The 21,964-nt window shown below is 42.3% G+C and overlaps 1 protein-coding gene and 1 non-coding gene across 3 annotated transcripts in view; one reads left to right on the forward strand and one right to left on the reverse strand.

Annotated features, from left to right (window-relative positions):
• The first annotated feature begins 12,175 nt into the window (after positions 1 to 12,175).
• Positions 12,176 to 21,964, forward strand: part of LOC145407009 (uncharacterized) — a 36,037-nt gene continuing 26,248 nt past the window's right edge. For both annotated transcript variants that reach the window (XM_080278022.1, XM_080278021.1), the window contains exons 1-2: positions 12,176 to 12,260; positions 16,312 to 16,485. In XM_080278022.1, coding sequence (XP_080134148.1) covers positions 16,318 to 16,485 — 168 coding nt within the window. In that variant the 5' untranslated portion in view covers positions 12,176 to 12,260; positions 16,312 to 16,317. The remainder of the gene's footprint in view (positions 12,261 to 16,311; positions 16,486 to 21,964) is intronic.
• LOC145407356 (5S ribosomal RNA) lies at positions 21,563 to 21,680 on the reverse strand. Its single transcript, XR_013898717.1, has one exon. It is a non-coding gene; the product is annotated as a 5S ribosomal RNA (ribosomal RNA).

A 21,964-nucleotide genomic window follows, 5' to 3' on the forward strand; every position in this document is an offset into this window, starting at 1 on the left:
TTTTAAAAATACAGCCAATACAGTAGTGTGTGAAAGAAAAAAAAAAACTGTAAACCCCTTCAGTATGATGACATACTGCTAATGTTATTCTTATTACAACCAAAGTATTTTATTTTTCTCAGGAAATGATCGTTAGTAGTGAAGATGTTAATGAATGTTATATCAGACTTGTCTGGTTTGAAAAGTCTCATAAGATGAATGAAATTGTCAGATATGAAAAATATTGTAAAACCTGTTTTCTGGCTGAAGGGGTTAATACAGTTAAGTAAGAAAATAGCAGCAATTAAGACCAAATATGTCACGTGCTTAGAATACTAAGGTCTTGAGTGTGAATGGCAAGGGTGGAAAAAAGAGTGCTGCGTGGTGATAAAGGATTATGAGTTACAATTTGAGTCTTAACACTCCTCTTTTCTCCTCTATGTATTTTTTTCTATCTTCTTACCTTCTTTCCTTGTCTGTTTCATTTTCTTCTATCCATATTGTTTCATTATTTTACACTTTCTCTCCATCATCCTTTTTTCCCAGTTGTTTCCATATCTAGTCATTATTCCTCTCTCATTTTATCTGTTATGTATCCATCTATCATAGATGTATATATACAGTGCAACCTCTAAAATTAGAAGTGCTTGTGTTCACAAACTATTCAAACTTTTAAAAAATTTGAACTTTTGACGAAGCATTATCGAGCTATCCTTATCTTAATTGTTGTAGTTTAGATGTACTTTTGTCATGAGCAGTTTAGTACAGTATGGGCTAATGAGCTTGCTTCAGGAATCCGATTTTTCAGTATTATATAACAGCAATTTATATTTTATCTGCTAACTTAAGCTAATGATAATTATCAGCATAATATTCGTTACTACTCATAAAGTATTTTTCTTGAAATTTCTGTCTCCTCACCTTCTGCATTCTCACTTCCATTCAAAAACACTTTGCAGTTGTATTCATATTTAACATCCATCAGTAAGAGTGTTCATTTCATTTCATTTATAAAGGCTCCAACTTGCTGCCATCCGTCGGCCTTGGTCACCTAATGGTGGCTTTCCATGCTGCTCGATCTCTAGCAGCCTCCCTTTTCAGTCCCCTATCCCTGAGGTAACACTTAGTGACTTCATTCCAGGTCTCTTTTGGTCTGCCTCTTGCAACCCTACCACTAATGTTAACATTTCTCACTTTTTGTACTCAATTGACATCCCCATTCCTCTCCACATGCCCAAATCATCTAAATAAACCTCTCCTCATCAGCACCAATACACTCCAGTTACATCCTACCTCTTAACTCTTCCATCGTTAACCTGGCCCCCCAGGCCTTGCATTCAAGGACACAGTGCACATCCACCTAATCAACATCATTTCTGTATGTTTGTGGGATGTATGAGAAAATTGCATTCAGTTCTTTATTTAAAACAGAACTACAGTACATAAATAGACACATCTTTCACTGCTGCCTTGCATTGCGTAGTAGGTGATCAGCTGATGTTTGTTTACAACCTGTCAACTAATGTGTGTGGTGTGATGCTACACTTTCTTCATATGATTGTACGTGCTCACCCACAGAATTCTTAGTTAATCTTATTTATGTTGTATTGTATGACAATGTACAATTATGCAAGTCTGCATTATTGTAGAATAATTTTGGAGAAATTCCAAAATTTCAAATAGGATGTTGTGTATGTGTGTGAAATGAGTGGAAAAAGGTGTTAGAAGCTTATATTCACTCTGGAGTTACATGTCTATCTACCCAAATATCAGGTACACGCTGCTTTAACAGTGATACAAAAATTATCTGAAAGAAATATTTTAGGAGATTGCTGCCTACTGACAATCATTCTTTTGTTAAAAGTGAGTAAAATTCGGTAAACATTAACGATGTCTGACAAGTGATGTTGCATGGTTGGGGGATATTTACCGTAGTTTCACTCGGCATAGAACTTATACATTTTATCACATTACTTTGTAATGTTGTATACTGTTGTGTTTCTAAGACTATCACTGTCATTGAGAACACATGCAAAGATAGTTCTTTACAGTAATATCAGTCTGTAAAGAGCTTCTGGATAACATTGTGTTTTCATGTCGTACATGGTCGTTTTTCCATTGCAACAATCGTCGGATAACATTTGCACACACACTACCTAGTTATGTACTTTTTGCACAGAACTGCACCAGCCGGTAAAACTAGGACATTTTTCTGAAACCGTAATGTGGTGAAATCTGAATAATGTTTAAAATTAGTCAAAAAATAAAGGGCTTCTTTACCACAAAGAGGAAAGGAAATTTTATTAGGGGTGACCAGATGCTTGCAAGTAAGGCCAATCAATACTCGTTAAATATAGTCAATTTTAGGTCCTTGTGTCTGCTGTCATTTGTAAGCTGATTTGGGGAAGTCAGAATGGCAGATTTCATTAATTATAGTATTTGAACTTTTGATGTTTCCAAACTTTAGATGTTTCAATTTTTGAGGTTGCACTGTGTGTGTGTGTGTTTTCCTTTCTTTGCTTAGTGTCTTCCTCCATCATTTTTGCCTTGTGTCACGCTTTAAAGACTATGGCAGCTCAGTACCAAGCTGCCATACATTCAACAGGGATATCAATCTAACTTGCCAATGCATATCTTTAGCATTAAGTGGCCATGAGCCCTAATGTTGCCATGGCAATATAGTATTATTTATTGGCAGCCATATTTTGTACATAGTTCAGGTTCTACAGGTATGAAATGAGTTCATTTTCAGTACTATATTCCTGATGTTGGTTCATCTCCTTCAGTCAGGTGACATATTTTGTATGTCATTCTTTAGACCCTCAGATGCTTTTTCACCACATGGGACTTTTCAGACTGAAGGTGTTAGATGTAGCCATCATCAACCCTTTCAGTATAAGAGGCCATTCCAAAGTTGAATAATGGATGTAGCAAGAACTAAACAGTGGGGTATGTCCTGGTTCAAGGATTTAGCTATAGTTTGATGCTGTGTATGGGAGGAGTGTGAAGATTATACTTGTTTAACTGCTATTTCCTCCATGTTTGTACCATATAAAAGTACCTGTATTGTTTTCCTTGGACCATAGCCTTGTGAGCTTAGGCAGCTTTCTGTCACCTCTTACTCTTGTTATTTTATTTTACATATAACAGTCTAGTATTCTTGTATGCTGTGTATATCTTATGAATATGAAAGTAGAGTACTGTACATGCAGTACATACAAGAGACTGTTAGTGTGTCAAATGGAGAAAAAACTGGTTGCTAAGGAAGAGGTGCCCAGGAGCCTCCGTCACTGACTGACAAGAATAGTCCCTTATTTTTTCATGCATTCCCCCCCCCCCCCCAAGTTATGAGGAGCAGAAAGTCATTAAGGTGGAGTATGAACATACGTGTGTATCTGAATGGATTATTCATCATGCTATGTCAATACACTGTAATCATATGAAGATATTCAGTCGTGCCACAGGGAGATCCGTAACTATTCCTAGAGTATTTTTGTCATCATCATCATCATCATCATCCAATGGTGGTTGGTAGGGGCGCTCACCATCCACTCATTCAAAGTAGTGCTGCTCTCGGGTGTCTCACCTTTCCTTTCTTCCTTCCATCGTCTTCTGTCTTTCTTTCCTTTATTCTTTCCTCATCCTTCTGCCTATGTGTGACTTTACACGCCCTCTTCTGTCTTTCTTTCTTTCATTCTTTCTCCTTCCTTCTGCCTATGGGTGACTCTATACTGAGTGACAAGCCAAATGGTTTCCTGTACACCAGGAAAGCACTTACTAGGCTGGGTGGTAACCATATAGCCAGATTATGGCATCTGGTGGTTTAGTGGGTAATTAAGGCTCTCCAATTAGATTGACCTTGTGTAGGTTTATATCCAAGGGATTGGGGTGTATTGCTCATGTAATGCCACTCAGGGATGAGTAAGGCTGGTCACTCTCATCTTAAATTGCAGGACCAACTTGCCTAGCCCCGGGCTCCTACGCTTCTCTTGGGACAATGTAGGATTGGATGATGGATGGATGGATGATCATCATCCAATCCTGTGTTGCCCTATGAGGAGCGTAGGGGCCCGGGGCTAGGTAAGTTGGTCCTGACATTCAAGATGAGAGTGACCAGCCTCACTCATCCCTGAGTGGCATTACTTGAGCAATAAACCCCAACCATCCCTTGGATATGAACCTGCCCAGGCTTAATCTGATCAAAGTGCCTTAGTTACCCACTAAACCACCCTGCACCATAATTTGGCTGTATAGTTATCAACCATCGTAGTAAATGGTTTCCTGGTGTACAGGAAACTGTTTGGCTTGTCACTCAGTGTAGAGTCACCCATAAACAGAAGAAAGAGGAAAGACTTAGTTATTAAGTAACAGTTTGTTACAGTATTTACCATAGTTTGATCAAAGTTTCCTATCATTGTCACTGAAAAAAAATTCTTTTTTGTTTTAAATCATCTTGGATTATCAATTTCAGTAGCAAAGGATCACAAATGTCTGAGGAATAGTGCATGTGTGTAACAGTCTCTAACCAACAGTGTGTCACTAACCACATGGGAATAATCAAGAAAATCTTTTACAGTACCACAGTATGGTGAATACAATATAGCGTAGCTGTACATTTAACTGCAAAATAATGTACTGTATATTTTACTGCAAAATAATGTACTGTTTATCTTTTTTTTTTTTTTTTCTAAATTTGAATATTTACGCTGTACTGTACAATACTGTACAGTACAGTATAGGGTTGGTAGGAGTTATGCCCCCCATAGAGGAGCTGGCGGGGGTAATAGTGTATTATATGAAAAAATGCATTATCTCAACATATCTTTGCGTGAATTACAACAGATAATCAGATTACTGTATATTGATCTCTAGGAGCCTATCAGAGAACCTTCAAAGGTATTGAAGAAAACGTTGATTTATCAGGGCGACAAGGGTGCCAAACCTCTTATTTATTTATTTATTTATTTTTAAATTTTTTTGACTGAAAATATTTTATATTTATCTATACAGTATCAAAGTTTACAGTATAAACCCACACAGAATTGAAAAAAAAAGCTGTGATAAGAATGTGAACACACACAATTCTACAAGGTATTCACTGCTCATAAATTGAACCAGGGCTGTTATAGCTCCCACAGCAAATATTGGCTAAATCATCAGCTTCCTCCCTCCTAGTTAGTGTGATACATCTTTGGTTCATTGTAAATTTGAGTGTCATGAGTGTATTTTGGGAACTTAAGTTGTCTTATGGTGGGGGACGATGGCCATTGACTCCTCTCCGTTCCCACACTTACTGAGACTTGTCAGGGGTGATTTTCCTGCACAAAACATGTTTAGTGCAAATGAAGTATGCACAAATGGAGGGTTTACTGTATCTATGGCAGTAAGCTGATACTACAGTACAATTTTCTATGATAAAATGATACCTGTTAGTTATTATGTCATTTTTTGTAACATAATTTCTAATTTTATTGTTTACTCATCTGCCTTTTTATACTGTTATTACAATTGGGCTTTATTTTCTTGAAACTGTTGCATATAAATTAGAAACCAGACTTCTTGACTGTGCCTCATTGTGATCACCCTAACAGTACCAATTTTTTCAATGATGGGTGGGATTACGAACTAAGACAAGGAAGCCACAAATGAGAAGTTATAGCAGTAGTGTATTTTACAGTCATCTTTCCACGCAAAGTGTGTGTGTGTGGTTGTAGTGCTGCTGTCACTTTAAAGGTATACAATATTCATATTTTAATCAAGCTGTTGTGGGGCAGTTTTAACCAACACTTTTCATAAACTTTAGTAGTGAAGATATCACCCCTCCAGTTCTAAAAGTCACCCCTGTGTTAGATATAATCACATGTAGGATGCAAGAATAAAATAAAAATACCTTCCTGTGACAGATGAAATTAAAGCACAGACACATCCAGCACATCCTCTCAGCATTGTGCATGTTTAACATGGTAAGTATGAGGTGTTTGTTGTATCCTGAATACAAGTACTCTATGGAAAGTAAAAGTAAATAAAGACATCATCACAAAGAAGACATTTTTGGAGAGCCTTTTAACATCTTCAGCGCAGATGGTCTCTCCTGAGTTGGAAAAGTTGTCCTGGGATAGCAAGAAAAAAATGTTAACTGTAACATATTAATCAAAGTGTTATGGATCAGACCAGCAGTAGTTTTCATTCTTGTAATAGTTACCACCTGTTTAATATTGTAGTATCTTATACTGGTGTTCACTACAAGTTTTAAAAATTTTACTCGAGGCTGTTTGTGTTTGGTGTACATGTGTGTCTGTCTGTGTGGGTGGGTGAAATTGGTTCATCTGCATCTTGTCATGTTGTCCGTCTTATTATTTTTCATATCAAAAGTACATAGTAGAAGTTTTTATGATTTAAGGTTTTTAAGTTGTACATGTAATGTTGACTGAAGACTAAAGTACTGTACAAGTCCATATGTACTGTTTTCCTCATCTAAACTTCATTTACTCTGGTTAAAGAGATTTCAAAGTCCACTGAGAACCTGGGTGAAGCCAGAGCATACTGTATATATTTTTATAACCTCTTTAGCCTTCAGTTTCAACAGAATCAATTCTTGGTATTGCTGTCCTTGCTCAGTCTGTTTATTTTACCACTGAATCATAACAACATGTACATACTGAATCCTCCTCTGTTTATTAGCTGACCAGTTTTCATCCTTTCCTCTTTTGCTGTGTTTATCATGAGAGGGTTATCTTTCCCATTTGAAGTTATAGATCAGCACATTCTGTACTCAACTCATAATCTGATCTCACTCATGTTCAGCTCTGCAATATTGTACTAAATTTTCCTCTTCTCAGCAAGTATTAGTAATTTATAATCAGGTGGAATTCCAGTTCAGTGTCAGATAAAAGAAAACTGATGCTAGTTATCACAGAAGTCCATAGAGCAAGTTAGAGTGTGATCAGAGTTTGAGTTCAGTAATATTTTATGATGGTGGTTGGAGATATTCCTTTGCCTGTGTGGGACCAAGGGTGGGATTTGTAATAAACTGAATTATTTTGCAGGTACTGGTGTCATTGTTATCTTAGATGTCTGTATATCTTGTGTCTTCTGTCTATCTATTTATCTATTGTCAGACGCCTTAATTCCGTAAGGGTTGGCCACGAACAAATCATCTCCATGTCGCCCTGTCCCCCTCCATTTCACTGCCCTGCTCCCAGCTCACACCCCCCTCACTCATATACCTCTCCACTGCATCCCTTCATCTCATCCTTGGCCTCCCCCTCCCTCTCCGCCTGTCCACCCCACTCACATGCATTCCTCGTCAGTCTCTCTCTCTCTCCATCCTCTCTACATGGCCAAACCACCTCAGTGTGTTTCTCCTAATGCTTCCTATCACATCCACATCCACACCACAATGCTCCTTCATTTCCTCATTTGTCAGTCGGGTAAGAGTCCAACAGGCATTGGTCTCCCTCTGGTGCCAGCTGGATGGAGCCCTGGGGTCAAGACAGGTCCTCTCCGACAGACCTTGATGGGAAGGTTCTCCTCCTGGAGGCTGCCTTGGTCTGGGGAGTCTTGTTCTGCCACCGGAGGGGCAGCTTAAGCAGGGGTCTCCCTCAGGTAGAGAAGTTGCAAGGGGTGAGGGGCTTTAAAGGCGCCCCTCCCTGGCGCGGCTACCGGCCGTCACCGAGGTCCCTTGGGCAACGGGAGGAGGGCGGCTACAGGCTGTCCCTTTCCCGTCGGTGCAGCAATCAGCCGTCACCGGGGCCCGACTTCCAGGGTCTCCCTCGGGTTGTAGAGTCACAGGGGGCGAGGGGCTTTTAAAGGCATTTCTCCCTGCCGCAGCTACCAGCCGTCGCTGAGGTCCCTTGGGCAATGGGAGGAGGGCGGCTACAGGCCGTCCCTTTCCCGTTGGTGCGACAACCGGCCGTCACCGGGGCCCGACTCCTTGATGGGACCACAGACGAAGTGCGGCTACCAGCCATCACCTGCCTACGGGCACGGCTACCAGCCGTTGCCGAAGTCCCGTATGAGGGGTGACGTGTAGGTGAAGGGCAGCTACCGGCTGTCCCTTGTCTACTGGTGCAGCTGCCGGCCATCACCAGTGTTGTGCCCTTCGAGGCAACTGCAGGAGAGAAGGCGTACTGTTCTCTCCCCACATGCGGCAACTGGAGGTCAAGGGTTCTGCAGGGGGGGTGGGCAGCACTATGAGTGGCTGCTGGCCGTCTCTCAAAGGTGTGGCTACCGGCCATCACTGTTGCACGGCTGCAGGCTGTTGCTTTTGATGTGCAGCTACTGGTGGTCACTGTTGCATGGCTACAGGCCGTTGCTTTTGATGTGCGGCTATCGGCCGTCACTGGGATGCTGCCTGGAGCTATTTTTCTAGCTCCACCCCAATCATGATGAAGGCTGGGTTGGTGGAAGGGCAATACACCCGGACTGAGGTGTTCGCGCTGGGTGCATTCCATGGAATAGGGGCGCACAATTATATGGGACTTACATCCATATCGCACGTACATCGTCCATGCCCTGCTTACCCCTCTGTTGTCGCCTCCTGGGGGTGTTGTGGAGCCCTGCATTGTTGTCATTTACCACGGTCGTGGTGGGAAAAGTCACGTCTCCGTGTGGAGGTAGTAGGTCTTGGTGGTGCTGGTGTCGTGGTCTGGGGTCAGGTGTTGGAGGTGGGTGATCCATTGGGTGGTTGCTCTATTCTCGCCGAGGTGTGGGGTGCAGGTTAGGTAGAGGGTAGAGGGAGGTGCTGGGAAGAGGTGCGGAGGATCTGGAGGAGGTGGTGTGGTCCGTGGATGCAGCCCTTCCTGCTGCAGGCTGGTGCCCAGGTGGTGCATCTGACTCTCACAGCAGTAGGTGGTTGCTCCTTTGGTGGTCTCAACTGAGTGCCGGCGACGGAGGCCGGGATGGTGATTTTATGCTGGGGAGAGACGCAGGTGTTTTCCCCAGGAATAGGAGTGGAAGGATATTCTAGCTGGGCTTGATGCAATCTGAGGGTGATGGGGGTGGTGTTGGGGAGGTGAGGCAGAAGGGTTGGGGGACGGGGTGGTGGCGTATCTGGCAGGAGGGCTGGATCGGGTGATCGTGGTTTTTAGGGTGGGTGTGGGTGGCGAGGTGGGAGTGCCGCCAGGTGGTGCTTTGGTTGTGCGTGGTGTGAGCGTCCGGGGTGGGGATTTGGGGGCGGAGGGGGAAGGTGAGGTGATGTTGGGGGGTGGTGATGTAGAGGACCGGGTGGTGGAGGAGGGTGTGCGGTCGGGTGGTTGTGTGGGTGATCTCGGCGTGGTGGTGGCAGGGTGGCAGGCAAGGAGGTGTGGGGGTCGAGTGGGTGCTGCCTCATGGTGTTTTGGCTGTTCTTGGTGGGGTACTGTGGTGGGCGGTGTCTTTTGGGGCAGGGCTTTGGGGGTGGAGGAGGGAGATGAGGTGATGTCGTGGGATGATGACGTAGTGGTAAGGGCGGCGGAGGATGATGGGTGGACGTGTGTGGGTTGTGGGTGGTCTTGGCGTGCTTGGGCGGTGTGAGAGTGGCAAGTGAGGCGGTGTGAGGTGCTGGGGTCGAGGGAGGCGGTGGCGAGGGGGTGGGGGGTTGGCTGGAGTGATTTGCGGAGATGAGGTGGCATGAGGGGCGGAAGGTGAGAGAGTAGGCGATGATGGTAGGGAGGAGGAAGAGGTGATGTAGCAATCGTAGGAGTCGGGAGGAGGGTCTGAGGCGGCAAGTGGCGGTGAGGTGGTGCAGGGGACTGGTGAGGTGGATTGAGGGGAGGCGGTGGTGCGGAACGGGCGCACATGGCGATTTCTGTATCTTCGTGGGATGTTATGATCACTTGGTAGAAGTTAGGGACGTGGGTGATGGTGTAGGGGCACATGAAGCAAGGGGAGAGTTTGTGGGGAATTGGGAGTTTGGCAACCATCACGGAATCACCTGGTTTGTAGGGATTCGAGGGGGTGGCATCGGGTTGGAGGTCCAGGCCGTTTTGCAGGTGGCGAAGGCACCTCTGGAGATGGTGGAGGGGATTGGACGTGGAAGGCTGTAGGTGTCGGCGTAGGGGCAGGAGGAGAGGGGCCTCCCCGAAAATCCGCTCGTGAGGGGATATGCTGTCTTCTCGGGAGCAGGAGTTGATTCCCCACTGGACGATTTTAACGTGGGCAGGCCAATTGTCATTTTTCGTTTCCTCGATTCTAGTACGCACGTGGTTCATGAGTGTGCAGTGGCTCCTCTCGCAAATTCCGTTCCCCTGTGGCCAGTATGGAGAGGAGTGGAAGATGCGGTAGCTGAGTAGGTCGGCTAGCTCTCACCAGACGTTGCTGGTAAACTGGGGGGCGTTGTCCTAGTGTAGGGCTTGTGGAATTCCAAAATAGGGGAATACGTGGCAGATAAGGGCGTCAGCCACGGCGACGGCGTGATGCTCTTTGGCTGGGCACGTGATAAGGAACTTGGAATACGTATCCACAAAGGTGATGATGTAACGGTACCTGGACTTCAGGGGTAGGGGCCCCACCACACCTACTGATAGCAACTGCCAAGGCTTGTGGGCGGTTATGCTGCCTGATGGGCTGGCAGTGTGGGTGACATCCTTGCTTAATGCACAGGCACGGCAGGACTGGGTGACTTGCTTGGACAGGTTGTTGGGGTTGGGGGACCAATAGATGTCGTTAAACACCTGGAGGAGCTTCTTGATACCTAAGTGGATTCCATTATCGGCGTGGAGATGCTTCATGGTGTCTACAGCGGTGTCAGGGTCGAGGAGGATGTGGCCCGATGGGGTGAATAAATTGTCGACTTGTCAGTGGAGTTTGGCGAATAAACAGGGCGGAATCCGGGGGGGGGGGGTCCATATCACCACTGTTGGAGGAGATCCGGCTCACATCGGACGGCACGGAGGGACAGACGCGAGAGTGCATCGGCGTTAGTATGGAGCTTGCCGGGGTGGTAGGCGATCTCATAGTTAAATTCCTCCAACGTCTCCCTCCATCTGATGAGCTGGGCATTGTGGGTGTCAGACTGCCGCAGCCATTGGAGCGACTGGTGGTTTGTGATGATGATGACATTTGTTCCGGAAAGATAAGCCTGGAAATGCTCCAAAGCCCATACTGTATGATGCCCAGGCACCTCGCTTGGTTGCAACGTACCGTAATTCTTTTCGGCCTGGTTAATGGTGCAACTGGCGCAGGCAATGATATGTTCTCGTCCCTCCTGGACTTGGGCGAGGATGCTGCTGACCGCGATCAGGGAGACGTCTGTGTATGGTCAGAAGGGCAGGGAGTAATCAGGGGAGGCTACAACGGGGGGGGGAGGGTATGAGCTTGTCTTTCTTTACAGGCAGCCCATCGCTCACTGGTCCAGGTAAATGGTTCTCCCTTCTGAGACAGATCGTATAGGGGCTTGGCGATATTGGCGAATCCTTTCACGAACCGATGGTAGTATGAGGTGAGGCCCAGGAAGGCTCAGACCTCGTGGACGTTTCGCGATAGGGGAAGCTCCGCAATAGTGCGCAGCTTGTCGGGGTCAGGTGGAATGCTGTCTTTCGAGACTACATGCCCCAGGAAGGCAACAGTTCTGGTGGCCAGGTTGGGGTGCGGTCATGGCTCCGTCCTAGGTGGGGTATCTCCACGGGGGGGTGTATTTCAGGCGTTTCATCCATAAATGCCATAGTAGATAATGCTATAAAATGTGAAGGCCTACTGTAGGCTACATTCTAAGGAGGTTATTTTGGATCTAATATTTCGGGTGCATGAGTGTCTTTAGTTACATTTTCTTCCCCAAACTATCAACTATTGATTTTTTCCGGTGTGATTTTTTTCTTTGAGCGGATAACTGATAAGGGAAAAAAAAAAACATCATTCCAGTTGCGGGGATTGGTGTGCAGCTGCAATTGAGAGGCTCCAAACGTTTGCAGTGCTCATACCCCTACATATTTCGCTTTTGTAATTATCCTAAGATTGCCAATATGAAAGATAAGCCTAATTATGTTGACTCATGACGTTATTTGGCTAATGATATTATTGATATTTTGTTAAATATTGCAGTGTGGCATCAAATACCTACCTGAAACTTGTAGTGCAATACAGAAACTGCACTGAATAGGATTGATGCAATTAAAAAATATTTGATTGCATTCTGATAGGAGGTATAGCTCAAAACGATTTTCTTTTGTTTTAAACTCTTTTTGTAAAGGTGCTGATCCTGGCGTCTATTACCCCTGGTGTACTGGTAGTGACGTCACTGTCGATCCTTCCTCCCGCTCCGGCCGCTGTCTGCCCTCGTGGTGCCACATACACGCCGATATTAGGTGAAAATCAAGTTGTTGACTTTATGTTTCGTGCTGGTGAGGTAGTGCACACGTAGTTGATGTTCTTGTGCGTCAAGGTTTATCTGCTTTAAGGCTTGAAGTGACTGCAGAAGTGGTAGAATAAGGAAACAATGAAAGGTGACAAGAATAGCAAAGCAGATGGAGTGATCACGTGGGTTCTCTCGCCTCTTTAGCACCTGTCCAATCCATAAACTTTTCTTGTGTGAGTAACCAAGCACCTGGGAGATCCCATGATAAATGTACTTTGAGGTTAACCTCAGAAATTGTTGCCAGAAAGAGGAGTAGTGGAAGTGGTGGTGATTGGCGCCCTGGTTGTTTTCATGGCCGCCACCGTAAACATTGGCGTCTTAATTCTTATCGCATTAGACACGATCTTTAAAGTTGTTATGATGATAACGTAAGGGACAACTTGCAATTTCGTACAACCATGGAGTCTTGAAATTTCCTTTTGACAGTGCACAATTCTCAACCTACTGCTAAATGCGATTCGATGCGATGGTGTTCAGAGCATAGTCTTTACAACAGCGCATCATAATTGGTAGATTGTCTGTAGTGTTTATATATACTATAGTTTCTTCCTTTAGGTAACGTTTCCAATTTTGTTCAGAATTTCAGTTATTTACCTGTGTATTTGTACCTTATTTTCCAAAAGTCATGTAACTTATTTTTCTTTACCACTTGAATATTTTCCCAGTTGAATAAAATTTCGCCAATTCTTGTTTATTTTCTTTGTACTGTTGCTGTAGTTGTGTGTGTACACCATCTGACTCACTAGTTTATACCTGTCTGTCACAGTTCTGTGACATAAGGCTGCTGTCTACGTATCTGTTTCCAGTTTCTTTCTAACCACAGTGAAAAAATATTCCATCCATCCATCATCCAATCCTACATTGCCCCATGAGGAGCGTAGGAGCCTGGGGCTAGGCAGTTGGTCCTGACGTTTAAGATCAGAGTGATATGCTTTAAATATTCTGTATGCTATTGTTCAAGAATTTTACCATTTATAAGTCAATAAAATGTGGGATATGACCACATCTTTGAAAAATATTTACAGCACTAGTTCATGCCTAAAATGGTGGAGAAATTGCTTAAAACAAACGTACATTTTTCATCATTATGCAGCTGATTCCGATTATTGGATAATTTTTCCCTTCCGATATCCTTGTTAATTGGCATTTGCTTTCTGATTTACAGCACTGGTTTGGAAACTTCCTGTACTGTCGTTTGCAGATGATACTGTATTGTTAAGTGAAGATGAAGGGGAACTGCAATGCTTGACGAATGAGTTTGGGACAGAGTGTAAGAAACTGAATCTAAAGGTGAATGTGGAGAAGAGTAAAGTTATGGTCTTAAGACAAAGGTAGTCACTGAATGTACTGTGAGGTTGGAGGATGAGGAAGTGGAATATGTGAGTGCACTTAATTACTTCCGTAGTGTGATGAGTAAGGATGGAAGTTTTGAGGATGAAGTGCTTGAAAGGGTGCATTAAGAAGGAAAAGTTGCTGGTTCTTTGAAAGCACTGATAAAAAATAGAGAAGTGAGCATGGAAGTAAAAAATTTGCTGCATGATATCATTGTGATACCAACTCTAATGTATGGAAGTGAAGTTTGGACCTTGTTGGAAGAACACAGGTCAAGAATGATAGCAGTGGAAATGAGTTCTTGGAGGGGAGTATGTGGAGTTACATGGAGAGACAGTCTGACAGTTTAGGAATTGAAGGAACATTGTTGTGGATGTGGATGTAATAGAAAGCATTAAGAGAAATGCATTGAGGTGGTTTGGCCTTGTGGAGAGATTGAGAGCGAAAGACTAACGAGAAGAGTGTACAGTACAGGTATGTGAGTAAAGTGGAGAGGGGGAGGGGGAGGCAGAGGATGAGATGGAGGGATGGAGAGGTATATGAGAGAGGGGGTGTGAGCTGGGGGGAGGCAGTGAAATGGCATTGAACACGGCAACATGGAGGCAATTTGTTTGTGGCCATCCTTTATGGGATTAAGGTGTTGGGCTTATTTTTTATTTACAGTTTTTTTTTTTTTTTTATGTCCCTTTGTTTTAGTTTTGACTCAGTTTTTGTGATGGGTGTTACATTTTTAATGATAATTTTTATTGCAAATATCCTGTTTTGCCAGTATCACCTTCCCCCTCCCAACTCATGGCAAAAACTGGCATGTACAGCAAGTGACCATCAAGAATTGAGTGGAACTTGAAAAAACATAAAAGACAGCGAATACCAAAACTAGGTGGTAATCTTCAGAGAGACATAGAACATAAGAACATAAGAAGAGAGAATAACTGCAGTAGGCCGGTTGGCCCATGCTAGGCAGCTCCTAGAAGAGTAACTGAACTACTAGAATGAGATAAGGATAGCAAAGAAGAAGGCTCTCCCCCGCCCTCCAAACCCTCCAGCCGAAGCCGGCAGGAAAAAGTCAGAAAGAACACCACGCCGTATAAAAAAAACTGGCGTGGACATTTTACAGGAAAGTGTGAAAGGAGAATAGAGACTATCATAGTGTAACCTGAAAAGAAAATTTTTTTGAATTAGTATTGGTTATAAGATTTTCTTTATTCTATATCCACCCCTTATTTGTCATATGCTTATCTAGCCTATGCTTGAAACTCTCAATGGAAGAGGCAGCAACTACATTACTAGGTAGCTTATTCCATTCGTCTACTACTCTATTACCAAACCAATTTCTACCGATTTCCTTACGGAAACGGAATTTTTCTAGTTTGAAACCATTATTTCTAGTTCTATCCTGTATGCTCACTTTAAGTACCTTGCTAATATCTCCCTTATTTATACCATTCATCCACTTAAACACCTCAATTAAGTCTCCCCTTACTCTACGCCTCTCTAGGACCACTGTATTTTGCTGTTTTCTTTAGTTTTGTCTTACTTAAGTCCTCCTGTGAGTCTTTGAGAATTTTCTGAGTAGGGTTTTCAATTTTGATGTTTATTTCAAGTGTTGAATTTGGGGGATGAAGTACGTGAAAGGGTACAGCAGGGAAGAAAGGTTGTTGGTATACTGAAAGCCGTGATGAGAAATAGGGAGTTGAGTATGGAAGTTAAGAAGTCACTGCATGATGGTATTGTGATCCCTACCCTGACGTATGGAAGCGAGGCGTGGACCTTGCAAGAGGGGAACAAGTCAAGAGTGAGAGCAGTGGAAATGAGTTACTTGAGAGGAGCATGTGGAGTGACGTGGAGGGACAGGTTGACGAATGAAGAAGTGAAGGAACGTTGTGGGGTAGATGTGGATGTGGTTGAAAAGATTAGGAGAAATACACTGAGGTGGTTTGGACATGTGGAGAGAATGGAGAATGAAAGACTGACTAAGAGGGTGTATGTAGGTGATGTGGAGGGAGGGAGAGGGAAGGGTAGACCGAGGATAAGGTGGAGGGATGGAGTTGAGAGGTACAGTATATGAGGGAGGGGGGGGTGAGTTGGGGGGAGGGTAGTCAATTGGTGGGTGACAGAGTGACTTGGAGGCGTTTTGTCTGCGGCCACCCTTTGCGGGATTAGGGCGTCGGGCTGTAGATAGATAGATAGATAGATAGAATAGCATTTTTTTTCTCCCCCCCCCCCCCCCCCGTGAGACTAGAACTTAAAATCTAAGTCTGCCTATTTGCATGGTCCACCCCCATTCACTTGCCATTCATGCCCTCAGAATCCTGACTCTACCTTGCATGCATACGCACCCACACTTGGACATTCCACTGATTACAACCAATCAGTCAGTCCGACAATTATTATTCCACCAGGAAGGAAAAGGGTACCAAACCCTTGCCATACACTTTGTATAAAATTTTCCTACCAGCTTAGTATGCTATCAGCTTCCAAGCCTCATTATTTTGTATCTTGCTTTTGCACACTGGTACTTTCTGTTATTCCTTAACATGTCTGCATTTAATTTCCTCATAATCAGGATTAATTGAAATTGATGATGATTGTAAATTATTATTGTAATTAGTTGATTACAGCTTTACCTTTAGATTCCTTATTCTGATAGTGTAAACAAAACTTTTCAGAGCAAGATGAATGCAGAAAAACTGGCCAAACTGCAGCAGCAAGTGCGTATTGGCGGCAAGGGTAGTGCCAGGCGTAAGAAGAAAGTGGTGCATCGCTCCTCAGCTACTGATGATAAAAAGCTCCAGAACTCACTGAAGAAGCTGACTGTTAATAATATATCTGGCATTGAAGAGGTTAGTCTTATACAGCAAATGGTGTGATGTTCAGCAGTTTTCATTAGACAAGAGAATTCCATTTTTCTTGTTAACCCTCTCCATTACTGGATGACATCAGCTGTGTCCAACCACTGGCAAGTACTCAGGATGTGGGCCGGCTTGGCCTAGGTCGAGTGCTGAGAGAACCCCTCATGTTTCCATGCTCGCAGTACTGTAAAACACCCTAACTTCAGACATTTTTTATGTGTTTTAATGAATAATTCTTTGTAAAATGGTGCAATTTTATCCCTGTTGGTTTCATGTGTTAGCCAGGGACAGTACCTACTGAATCCATATACAGTAATTAAAAAAATTAGCCCTGCTAAACTTGTGTGTGTGTGCGTGTGTGTGTGTGTGTGTGTGTGTGTGTGTGTGTGTGTGTGTTTTCAAGTGTCCAAAGTTAGGACCAAATTTCTTAACTTCGGACAGCTCTTCCGTACTTCGGACATTCACGTATTTGCCCTTTAACCCCCAAATGCCAGGCTGTTTTTAGTGCACTCGTCACCTCACTACGGCAATTTCCCGAAAATTGTTGGTTTTCAAACCTTAATATCTTGGAAATTATTGCACTTAGTGAAACATATGAAAGACCATATTACTCTTCAACTCTTCCTCTTGCGACTGAAAGTATCCCTATGTCAGTAGGTCATTACACTGATGAGTAATGACGTGAGGAAGAGAACTAATTTTTGGCCTGAGAGCAGGACGTGTTCGTGCATCTGCCTGCAACACGGACTACGGCTTTGCTTTCAGCGTGATAACTTCACTGCTAGATAAACTAGACACTGTTGCATCCAAGGCATGCCTTATGGCACTATCACTGAGCCCTTTTCTAGTATCCTTGGAAAGAGGTTTGGCAGGGGTGGATGATGCAATTGGCTGCAGGCAACTCAGACAATCAAATAGGAACCTGGAGACATTGTTGTACACTTGACAAAAGCACAGGCCAGACTGACTCCTGTGTGCTATGGAGGGATTCCCTCCATACTCCTTGGTGTGGAGATGAAATGGTGGCCAGTTCAAATGGTGGCGGAAAGACGCAAGTATAGTCGCTACCCGGCGGTCATGTGACGAGTATAGACATTACCCGGCGGATAGGGGTTAAACATGAGAATGGTTATTGGCACCTATTTCTGGACACACTGTCCAAACCTGGGACACTTTAGAAGTTTTTAAAAAATGTAAAAAAAAATATTGGGCACTCGTGGCCCGTGTTATATAGAGAGAAATATCCAAAAATATCTTTTTTGAGCTCATAAATTGAGATCACATTAAGTTGCATCATATCACATTGTAGTGAGGTATTCATGCCTTAAATATAACTAAGAACTATTCAGGAACTTTTTCAGATGAAAAAAACATACTGTATAAAAATGCATTGCATGTACCCCAAACTGTAAGAGGAAGTGGCCTGCTATTCCTAAACAAAACTTCACTTAATTATCAAGTAGCTACCTCACTGACTCAGCAAATGCATACTGATATTAACATAATGTTGAACACTTCTTACTGGTTCTAATGACACCCACACACCCACTAACACGCACACACAGGCACATGTTATGAAGGCACCATGGAATATATTAACGAGCCACACACTTTGGTCTTATACACACATTAGTAACACACACACACACACACCTATAGTCTGTATTTTTCCAGCTAAGGGTAAATTGAATTACTGAACAGAAGTTTCCTCAAAATCAGAATAATGGGAAATAGAAAAAAATAGTTTCTTCATCATAGAGATACAAATTTCTTATAATTAACAATATATTTCACTTCATAATACGTTATTCATGAAAGCTTAGTATATAAAATTGGGATATTGCAATATACCATCAGCTAGAAATATACAGATATATGAATGGAGTTTCACATAAGGATAGTACATCAGTACAAAAATTAACTTGACTACCAGTATAAAATACTGTAAATAAATTAACGTTATCACTTCTTTCTTCAAAATAAATCTCATTACTGGCTTTATTTTATTTGGCTTAAGTAATTTGTCTCTCCAAAGTTAGGACTTTATTCTGTAAAGTAAAAAAATATTCATTAAAACAATCGTAGCAAGATTATGCTTATATAAATCTTAAAATTGTTTACTGCCCAGTACTTACAACATTTTTCCACATTTAGTCGTACTAATCACGTGCTTACAATTGAAACGGTTTGTTCTGTATGAACAAAGTTTTGCAGGGTTAAAAAATGCCTTTTTTTTTTCTTTCTTTCTTTTTTTTTTTCTTTTTTTTTTCACATATTCAGGCTAGTTTAATAGGACTTATACATAATAATCTTTGAAGATTACCGTACCTACCAATCATTATTTTTTGCAAATATCGCTCTCTTCCAATAAACTTGAATTATTACATTTTTTCGATAAAGTCCGAAGTTTGGGTGCTGTCCGAAGTTATGGTGTTTTACGGTATTTCATAAAAATTTTATCCTCACACCCTTAGTTTGGGTTCTATCTCCGTGATTTTTCTTTTTTCCTTATAATCTTGAATAGTTGTACTTGCTTATGGTGTTGATAAAAACGTTTGACGAATATAAATTATGTGCTAATTTACGATGTTTTTTCTTCATGTTTTCTCATAGAAATACAGGCATAACCCAGTTTAATGATGTAATTGGTCAGGTAAAACCCCATCGCTAGGTGAGGTATTGTATATTGGGGTACTTTTAACATGTAAAACAATGTGGAGTGTTTACCAGCCTTGGGTTTCCCCCCCAGACCAAGTCCAAACCCCACTCAAATAAGACCCAAAACGAGTTTAAAGCTAATCTAAATGGCCTAACAGCTGTCAAGGAAGCTAACCTAAGCCTAGCACCTGTAAATAACTCACTATAAAACTAGGAATTAAAATCTGGAAATCATCAAATATAGTGTAAAAAATCAAGCTTAGTAAACTGTACCCCAAAATGACAAGGTTCACCCCACCTATGGCTAAAACACATTAATTTAAGTCCAAAAATAGTTTATAAATCAACCTAAACACACAATTTTAGACTAAAATATCATCAAAATCGGTCAACAAAATCAAAACCCATCGTTAAACCAGGTTTTGGCCATCGTTAGGTGGGGTATGGTGGTATTTCTACCCCCATTATTAAGCTGGGGTATCACATCTAGGGGTATCGTATATCGAGGTATTACTGTATGTGTTTTATGGTAATTGTTACTGAGAAAGAGTTTCAGGAAATTTCATTAGCAACATTTTGGTTTATAAACATTTACTGTAGGACAATTCGAGTCGGTTTTACATACCACAAAAGGAAATTATCTTACGATCTTTCTGCAGTGCGGGGGTGGTGTTTCGCTAAATTATTTTTTCCCCTGCCTTTATTTATGCCTCTGTCAGACTAATTTTTTATTCACGTATTCTTGAATACTTGTACTTGCTTATGGTGTTGATAAAAACGTTTGGCAAATATAAATTATGCGCTAATTTATGACATTTTTTCTTTCCGTCAAAGGGTGATTTTGTTGGACACTGCTTGCGTCGTCCAGTAACGAGTGGGTGAGATTAGGTTCGACGCAGCCTGCGTTGTCCAGTGATGAGTGGGTGCCTTTTGCACCACAACCCTAAGTATCGAAAGGGTTAATATGGCACTCTTTTCGCTATGATGGGGATATGTAAATAGTGGCATATGGAGGAGAGTAGGACTGAGTGCTGGAATGGCTATAGTAGCCGCAGCGAGAAATGAACGCTGTGGTGGGGCAGGCGGGATGACCTGGGATTCCCCCACTGTTGCCATATCCACATGTCACCGACCATAGAGGTAGGATGTCACCGACCATCGGCCACCGCTGCAGCCCCGCTCCATGATCCTTACCCTGTGTCTCTGGCTTTCTCTTTCTCTCTCGGTTTCTATATAAACTGGTGTATTTCCGAAACTAATTATGAAATTATTATGACTTTTGTTCCACACCACCACTGAGGTAAAAATCAAGGAGAGTTTTCTGTATAAAGGTTCCCCCCCCCTTGTCTGAGGGCAGGTCAGTTCTGGCGAGTGTATAATTATAGGTCAGGCGGAGGTATCGGCAAGGCCGCACTCCCCCGCTCATATGCCACATTTAGGAGGGGGGGGAAACCTTTATACAGAAAACTCTCCTTGATTTTTACCTCAGTGGTGGTGTGGAACAAAAGTCATAATAATTTCATAATTAGTTTCGGAAATACACCAGTTTATATAGAAACCGAGAGAGAAAGAGAAAGCCAGAGACACAGGGTAAGGATCATGGAGCGGGGCTGCAGCGGTGGCCGATGGTCGGTGACATCCTACCTCTATGGTCGGTGACATGTGGATATGGCAACAGTGGGGGAATCCCAGGTCATCCCGCCTGCCCCACCACAGCGTTCATTTCTCGCTGCGGCTACTATAGTATTGGAAATGAATACATATGCAGTATATATATATATATATATATATATATATATATATATATATATATACTGCATACAATATATAATATAATATATTAATATATAATATATATACTGTATATAATATATAACATATATATATAATATAATATATATATATGTAATATATATATATATATATATATACTGCATACAATATATAATATAATATATTAATATATAATATATATATATAATATAATATATATATATATATATATATATATATATATATATATATATATATATATAATATATGATTATACAGTATATGTCAACGGGGTTTTGTAATTTATGGATGTGTGTAATCCAAAATTTAATGGAAGTTTAATGATTAATAAATTTATGGCAAACAGATCGCCATTTTATTCCGGCTGACTGCCGATTCTCAAAAGATGAGAATTAACGCTGTCTCTCTCTACAGTACACAGCGGAGATTAATTACTCACAAATGCTGTACAGTCGGTACTGCAGGCCCCTGAGAGTTTTTACCCCCTGACAATTCATTCATTCATTGCCAGACGTCATGTATCCCAAACGAGGTGGCCAAGGCTTAGAGTTAATTGTTTTACAGGGAGGGGCACTACTCCTCCACCAACCCCACTTGACACGTAGGGAGAATGTTATGCCAACAGCATCTGGTGTTCCCAGGCGGTCACCCATCCAAGTACTAACCAGACCCAACGTTGCTTAACTTCGCTGATCGGACGGGAAGCGGTGTACTCGACGTGGTATGGCCCTGACAGTCAATATTTAATATTAATAACAGACAGGTTCTTGCTGAAACTTAACCCCTAGCTAGCACAATGGATTTCAGAATTATTATGAAAGAACTGCTTTAAGTACAGTTATGAAAAATAAGTACGTTGTGCAAGCTAAGATAAGCAGACTAAAGAAGCTTGTGGTGAAATAAAACACGAATAACAATTAAGCTCAAAGGAAAGAACTGTAAATTTATTGATTACAATAAATAGATTTACGTTACATAGAGCAAAATGAATTCAAATATTAAACGGAATGCACTCACT

Source organism: Coenobita brevimanus, chromosome 72 (assembly GCF_032717465.1).
Source record: "Coenobita brevimanus isolate Jiangsu-jjx chromosome 72, ASM3271746v2, whole genome shotgun sequence".
Lineage (NCBI taxonomy): Eukaryota > Metazoa > Arthropoda > Malacostraca > Decapoda > Coenobitidae > Coenobita > Coenobita brevimanus.